The sequence below is a fragment of the Notechis scutatus genome, chromosome Z (genome assembly GCF_049901735.1).
Source record: "Notechis scutatus isolate UNSWTSFEM ecotype Mainland chromosome Z, rNotScu1.2, whole genome shotgun sequence".
NCBI lineage: Eukaryota > Metazoa > Chordata > Lepidosauria > Squamata > Elapidae > Notechis > Notechis scutatus.
In genome coordinates this window covers 31,350,829-31,359,107 of record NC_142025.1, presented here as the reverse complement: position 1 = coordinate 31,359,107, position 8,279 = coordinate 31,350,829, and the positions used below count along the sequence as shown (strand labels likewise).

Below are 8,279 nucleotides of genomic sequence, written 5' to 3'. Positions count from 1 at the left end.
GGCTATTATTTGCCAATATTTAGAATTTTAGCTTTTGTCTCAAAGTTCATTTTTAAGAAGGTCCTTAAGAAGGATTTAAGAAATCTTTAAAGATTCAATGATAGACTGTTTGAAATGTATCCCATTTTTATGCTTGGGCTCAATTTAGGGAATCAGGTGGCATACAAACTTTACATTAATAAATATATTATATCTTGTCTTAGAATAATATTACACACTACAAGACATCAATTTCATAAAGAAATGCAATACTCAGTTTCTTGTACTTCTTCAAATTAAGATTTAAATTACAAATAAACTTGTGTGTAAGTTATTACTGAATGTCTATTTTTGTTTCCGTTTTAAACTGAACTCTAATACTTGGGATCAACATGTCATGTAGGCATTCATGAGTGGATTTATACAGCATATGTGATGTCATGACTAAAGATGCTTTAATCTGGTGAGTCTGTTCTGTACTCCATACAACAGGATAACAGAGTTAGAAGGGCCTTTGGAGGTCTTCTAGTCCAACCCTCTGCTCATGGAACGAAACCTTATATTATTTCAGACAAATAGTTGTTCAATCTCTTCTTAAAAACTTTCAGTGTTGGAGGCAAGTTGTTCCACTGATTAATTGTTCTAACCATCAGGAAATTTCACCTTAATTCTACGTTATTTTTCTCAATTAATTTCCATCCATTGTCCTACCTTTAAGTGCTTTGGAAAATAGGTTGGCTTTCTATTCTTTATGGCAACCCCTTAGATATTGGAACACTGCCATTATGTCATTCCTAGTCCTTTTCATTAAATAAACATACCCATTTCCACAACTGCTCTTTATTTGTTTTGACCTCCAGCCCCTAATCACCTTGTTGCTCTTCTCAGTGCTCTTTCTATAATCTCAACATCTTTTTTACATCATGGCAACCAAAAACTGGATGCAGTATTTCGAGTGTGGTCGTTCCAAGGCATTATAGACAGTGTGAGATTTCTATCATGAAAATCACAGTGTATGCTTCTCTATAATTTCCTCCCCTTGCAGCCCATGCGTTTATCAAAAAATGCATTTCACCAGGCCAGTGACCTCTGCTGAATGGGATTGGGGCGCAAAGAGGAAGAAGAGGAAAATCCCCCCAAATGGGATATAAGTATCTTCTATAAGGAAATTATTTCAATTCCTGCAGCAACCTTCCAGAAACTTACCAAGGTTTAGTGGCTCATTATGTAATATCGGGGAGATTAGTGCTGCTGCATAACAATCACAGGACAGCAACATAATCTACTTCCTCCAGTTTAGCTGAAATCTATATCTCTATCCAAAATCATTTATGAAAAACAAGATTTAAAAAGAAATAGGCAAAGCTGTAGAAGTACCAAAATGTATTTATTCAAGACCACCATAAAAAATAATTCTAAACAAATTATAACAAATTGGAATTAGGATTCTTCTCCCTAGCAATGAATTTTGCAAAATCAACATTCCCTCCTTCATTCCTTCCTTTCTTCATCTTTTTTATTTATTTATTTTAACATGTTATATAAACATACACTAAAACTTCTTACATTCATTTAATAAAAGAAAGCCCTGGTCAGTAAAAAAAGAAGAAAAAGCACCATTCTTAGCTCACAAGTTAAACATGTTTTCAAAGCCCTTCTAGAAAAAATATTTTTAATCAAAAACTATAATTTGGAAAAGCTAATGAGAATTAAAAATCAGTGTCTAATACACAAATTCAAGAATTCCCTGCATCATAGTAGTAATTGGGGTTCACATTTTTTGACAAGCAAGAAGCAAATCTGCCTCATCCTAAATACATATTCTAGATAAGAACGACATCAGCTGAGGAAATATCATTGATGCTAACTGCCAACATAACAGACATCTACCAAAAGTTGAATTGTACTTTGAGTATACCCAAGAGAGTCTGAGCTATCCATCAAGGGAGTAACACTTAACAGCCTCTGCTCTGAATAGTGTTTTATTTAGAAGCAATAATAATTAAACTGATCGCTCTCCTGTTTCTCTCAAATGTTTGCAAAGCCTAATCAGAACTAGCATGAAGAAGACTCCAACCATAGAGTTTTCTCTGAAGAAAATGATATCTATACTGTCCAGGAGGTATTCAACTAGAAAATACTTTTTTGCACCATCTTTTTTGCACCAGCAGCTACTGCTATTACATCTGGTCTCCATAAATGATAACTGTGAAATGACAGCAAAGAGCTACATCTCTATATCTCTTCACTGCCATCTTATAGTTGTACAGATTTTTGCAGATCTATATATTGGCAAGTGACACTAAAAATAAAATCCTCTGGCTTGATCTTGTTTATATCAGTTTTAAACAAATGATGCAAATGCCGGAATCTGACATAACCTGAAATGCCCCCAAATTTGTACAGCTTCAAACATTTGTATAAAACTTTCTGTATCTTTTCTTGTTTGATTCCAGTTATTTTACTTTATTTCTTAGCCAAGAATAATACTGAGAGCTACAGAGTTACATCAACAAGTTAGGAATTGTTAGAGATTCTTGTATCCATCTGGCAACTGGTGATAAGACAACTAAAATTTGTTTTCCTGTTAGGATCTACTTAATTCACAAATAGAGATCAATGCCCATTTAGCCACAACTATGGAAATTTAAAAGTGTAGTAGATTCCCATTCTAATTGGTTTTTAGAGAATCATAGATTTTATCCCAAAGAAGAGAAGACTACAAATCATCTAAAATGGCCAGCAATAAATTCAAGAAAGCCATTTTTGCTGTTTTTATTCATTTTTAGTATATCCTAGTCCAGCTGTTACACCATTTTTAATCAGCCATCTTTATATATACATATTTTTGCAGGCCTAAAGATAGGATAGGAAGATCAGAAACAGTGGGCAGTTTAGTTGTTACTGAACTATAATTCCCTGCATCCTTCACCATTTATCATGCTAACTAAGGTTGCTGGGAGTTGTAATTTTCCCATATCGGGGGCACCTTTGCAGAAGCTGCATTCCCATAGACTTCACTAAATCATAATGCCAGCGGCCACTTCATGATAGCAGACTTGAAAATTAGCTTAGAGCCCGTCTCTAATCTGCAAACCGTTGTAACAAATTATCTTCTCCACGTAGGACACTGCTATTCCCTCCAGTGCTACTATCCATGAAGCGTTCACAAGGGAACTCAATGAGGTCAGCCTCACGCAAGGCACAAACAGCACTACGCGGTGTACGGTGGGACTGGAAGCCAGAAAAGTCGGTGGAGATTCCTGTCCCCATGGACCGGAGGGGCCGACGGGTGGAATACATCTGCCTAACATGGACTGGAGAGGCTGCCTTTCTCCGGCGGCACCCCAGGACCTTCTTCCGCACCAGGCGGGAAGCCCAGGCTGCCAAAGCCAGAAAGAGTAGCAGAGCATTGACCGCCAGAAGCACAAGGGTGAGGAGCTGCTGATCCAAGCTTTGGGTCCCCCCAGCCATCGCAGCAACTGCTGCCCCCACGCCTTCTTCAGGCAAAGTGACCAGCCCTGCACAATGGTCCCGTGGTGCCACTGGGCAGACCCGGCCCCCCATCACTCCCTCCACACAAACCAGATATGGGGTATCCGGACGCAATTCTCGCAGAGTGGCTACCGGCTCATTCCATTCAGGGAGATAAACAAAGCGCTGGAACTTGATGGCAGCACCAAAGCGATCAAAAAGGACTCTGAAGCGCACAGGCCCTAACAAGCGAGGGCTGCGGTGTGGGTGGACCCCCCAGCGCACTGTCACTGCACTTTCAGTGACAGTATCCACTGTCAGGTTGTACAGAAACAATTTGTTAAAATCACATGGATCAGTGACCAGAGGAAGGGTACTAGATACCAAGTGGTGTTTTCCTGCTCGCCGAGGCCAGGGGGCAGCAAGTACAGAGGGAGATCTAGTACTGATAAGAAAGGTGGGCAACAGGGGGGTTGGATCTGTCTGCACATTCCAACTTCCCTTTTCGGATACCATCTTCTGGGATCCCATTAGCAACCCAGTTGAAATAGAAGGTGGGGAGCTCTGTTTATCCAGGCCCAAGCCTAAGCTAGAATTACCATTGCCTCCAGGACTGGCAGATGTTAACCCTTCCAAACAAGAGCCATTAGAAAACAAAAAGAGTTGCACATCCTCTAAGTAATCAAGGTATTTCCCAGCCAGGGCAGGTGGCTGGTGGCACTGGACAAACACAGTCAGAAGCCGGCCCTGGGAATGCCAGGATGCCAGCCACTGTTTCAGCCCTTGCAAGTGGCAATCGCAGTTCCAGGGATTCCCATCCAATTCCAAGCGATACAATGCTGAGTTGGAGGTAAAGAGGTCTCCGGAAAGGGAGGCCAGGGCATTTCCCTGCAAACTGAGCTCTCGCAACTTATTTAGGAGACCAAAGGTGCCAGCAGGAAGACTAGTGAGGAGATTATTACTCAGATCCAACACCTCCAAGCTTTGCAGAGGCTGGAATAAGGTGGCAGGCAGTTGGCTTAGCAGGTTCCCTTCCAAGTGCAACTCTTTCAAGGACCCCAGGCCAGCAAAAGCCTCCACTGCCAACCACGTCAGGCGGTTTCCACCCAGTGACAACCTGGCCAAGCTGGAGAGATGTTGGAAGTATCCTTTCCCTAGCTGTTGCATGTCGTTCCCAGAGAGGAGGAGGGTGCTAAGCAAGCGCAGAGACCTGAAGGTATCTGGGTGGCGCAGCAAATTCTGCTGGTTGCCAGACAGGTCAAGGAAGCGTAGCTTGCCAAGCCCAGCAAAGGCATTACGGCTCAGCCAACGGATCTGGTTGGCCTCCAGATGCAAATACAGCAGGTTGGTTAGTCCTGAAAAGGTGGCGTCGCTCAGCGAGGCCAGCAAGTTGCCGTCCAGCCGCAGCTTGATCAGATTGTTCAGACCGGCGAAGGAAGCGGTGCTTAGATAACTGATCTCGTTAGCGTTGATATAGAGGACTCGCAGTTTAGCCAGTGGGCGGAGTGTGCCCGGCGCCAAGGAAGCCAAGAGGTTATTGCCCAAGTAAAGCTCCTCCAGACGCCCCAGGCGCTCGAAGGCTTTCGGATGGAGCGAACGGATCCGATTATACTGCAAGTCTAGGCGCTGCAGCGCCACCAAGCGGTGAAAGTCCAAAGCCGAGACATTGGCAATGAAATTGCCGCCCAGGCTATAGGTGAGGATGTCCTGCGGCTCGGCGGTCTTGGGCACCGACCGTAGTCCCCGATTGGTGCAGAGGACGTGCTGCTGCTGCTGGCAGTCGCATGACTCCGGGCAAATGGGCGCTACCGCCGGCGGAAGCAGCACTAAGAGCGAGTAGGCGAACAGCAGCTGCATCAGGAGGACTCTGAGCTGGAGCAGCGGCGGCGGCGGCTCCATCTCTCTAGGGCAAACGGCAGTTCCCTCGGCGTCTCTCCGGCATCCCCTCCTCGTGGGCGGCGGCTTGGGTTGGGTTCCGAACCCAGCTCCGAGTGCAACGCAGGCCACCAGCCGCGCTCTTCCCCGCTCACAACGCCAACGGCTCTTTGCTCCAGACCTGCCCGAGCGCTCCGTCTCCTGCTCCTGCAGCTCCCACCGCCGCGCCTTCGGGTTGGGGTCTGGCTCCCTGCGACCCTTTCCTGTTTGTGCCTGAGCGGCTGCTCTCGAAGCCTGCAAGCCAGGCGGGGGTGGCGGCCAGGGACAGACAATCGGAGCGGAAACTCGCACTTCCCACACTTTGCCCCCGGGAACTCGCTAGACCTGGAGATCGGATAGAAGGAGGGGAACGGGAGAAAGGCCAGACCTAGCGGATTGGAAGGAGACAGCCGGACCAGGGCGGCGCGGGGTTGGGGTGGAAAGGAGGGAGGGATAGCGAGGGGAGCGTAGCTAAGCAGCGGGGTTGCCGTCTAGGCAGGAGAAGGGGCGAAGGGGAGAGAAATAGAAGCGCGTGGACCGAAGATTAAGCACTCATAGATTTTAACATAGGGAGGAGTCGGAGTGGTCAGCCCACTGGGATTCCTCGTGGCCTTCCCCTTTCCATTCGCTAGTGGTGTGAGTCATCTTCGCCTATCTGCCCAAAGTAATAGCCATAGCTTAGAGGACTTTAGATTTTGCCCTTCCACAAGTGGAAATCTGATTCTGGTTGCCTGACCTCCCAAGGTAGATGCTGCCTTCATGGGCCTGCAACAGCCTTTCAAAACAGTCCCCTGGTGCTAAGATGCTCTTGGTGTGTTCCTGCTCCGCTACACCTTAAAGCATTCAAACAAACAGGACACAGTCTTGTGGTCCTTTCAGCAAACCTAATGTGACTTCCAAATGGCTGGAAATTATAGCTTCTTTTATTGTACTGGCTTGGCCGTTCGGTTGAACTGGAGGGCTTTGGGTTCATAAAACATTAGGCTAGAAAATAAGAATTGACCATGCCTACCTCACAAAACTGTGTTAAGATAAAAGGTTGAAAGTGCATTGTTCAGTGTTTAAGAGGGAGGGGGTGGCTATATCTAATACATTTTTAAAAAAATTAGGGACACTAGATGTTCTCTTCAAACAATTTAAATGATAATCCCAGGGCTTTGGGGTGTCTTATTTTCACAGTCTGCTGACACATTTAATATTCTGGCTTTCCATAAAGTGACACTAATTGTGTCACTAATTTATTTAAAAGTGACACTAATTTATTGACACTAATTGTGCTGAGGGTTCCCCTCCTCCCGATTTTCAGACAGAATTTCACATACTTTCTTTTACTTTTCCAAGCTGGCAATATTACCGATAATCCAACCATTATAGCATGACAGATTAATCTGAAGATCTCTAGCCTCTTTTCATCTCAACGTTCTTTAAGATCTTAAAAGTTTACACCTTTAGGAAATGATCCCATAATCTGACAAATTCTTACATTTGCAGATTTTATGCACTGAAAAACAGAAGTAGGTATTGGTAGGAACCCAAAACTACAGTGGGTTCCTTTATCTAACTTTATTTGATAAAAAAAAATTAAAACTTTAAAACATTCTCAATGAAAATCCGGAAGGGATAGATGTGGCTGATTATGAAGTAAAGAAGAACCTAGTCAGAAAATTGAACAACATACAAGTTAGATTGCCTTAGATTCCTGTTTCTTAAGCTCAACAAGTCAACATATTAAATGTGTGTACATCAATTCCCAGAATTCCCTAAATGGTATAGGGAATTCTGGGAGCTGAAAGCCACACATTTTAATGTTGCTGATGCTGTATTGAAAACTACAGAAATGAGAATTTTCCCAAAGCATCCTGGGAAGAAAAGAGGAAAAACTTTTGACTCCTTATTTTGAGAAACACAATACCCACCACTGAAATCAAAATTGTTTTTATCTATTGAAACATATTCATATCTCATAGTAGGAATAAAATACAAAGATTTGTAAGACAGTAAATATTGAGATATTTAAGCTACATTGTTGGATAAAGTCAGTTGAAACGAAATCAGGTAGAATTGTCTATACAGGGTAAACATCCTGAAAGAATTTCACCCTGGGGGTGCGAGACGATATTCCAGGGGGTGCGAGAAAAGTCCAGGTAATTTTTATTTATTTTTATTTATTTATTTATTATGCAATGGATTAACTTTGTTTTCATTTTAGAGTTAAGTATCGTTATTTAGTGGCCGTCACATACATAGCTGAAAAGATTCAATCCTACCATATATTTAGCGAGTTCAGTAGTTCCTAAAGTCTAAATTTCAGGGGGTGCGAGGTTCGAGTGAAATTTCTTTAGGGGTGCGGAGCGAAAAAAAGGTCGGGAATCACTGATATAAAGAATTGCTCTGTTTAAACTTAAAGCCAAATTGATAGCAGGAATCAGACTTACTTCTGGGGTACATCAATAGCATGTCCAATAGTGTGTTTTCCTAACGAATGACTCTGAAAACACTGAATGAAGAGATATTGGCATGTGCTAGAAATGGATTTTGCACTGGATTGCATCATCAGGTTGCTCTGTTTTCCAGTCAATCCCAACATGTAAGCAAGGAAGTAGCAGGAAATTCCCAGCCCTGCTATTTAAAGGAGCATTAAAGCTACCATTATTATTCATGTACATTCCCAAGCAGTTCCTACATTGTTGCAATAAATTTATGACATTTTTTGCTGTGGAAGAATCAGGTAATGACACTAGGTTAGGGTAATCAGAAACTTCTCTTTCATTCATTCCCTTTCATAAGCAGTGGAGAAATAAAATATTAATTTTAAGTAGCTTTATTCATGGTTGTTTTGCATTTCTGAACTCAGGTCAAACACTACATAAATCCTGTAGATGATCTTGGCATAACTCAGATTTAAATCAGTG

General features: G+C 43.0%; 1 protein-coding gene across 1 annotated transcript; it reads right to left on the bottom strand.

The window, feature by feature from the left end:
* Positions 1-1,349: 1,349 nt before the first annotated feature.
* Positions 1,350-5,928, bottom strand: TRIL (TLR4 interactor with leucine rich repeats). The gene has a single exon (XM_026673598.2). The coding sequence runs from the start codon at positions 5,350-5,352 to the stop codon at positions 3,064-3,066; it is 2,289 nt and encodes a 762-aa protein (XP_026529383.1). The 5' UTR covers positions 5,353-5,928; the 3' UTR covers positions 1,350-3,063.
* Positions 5,929-8,279: the final 2,351 nt, after the last annotated feature.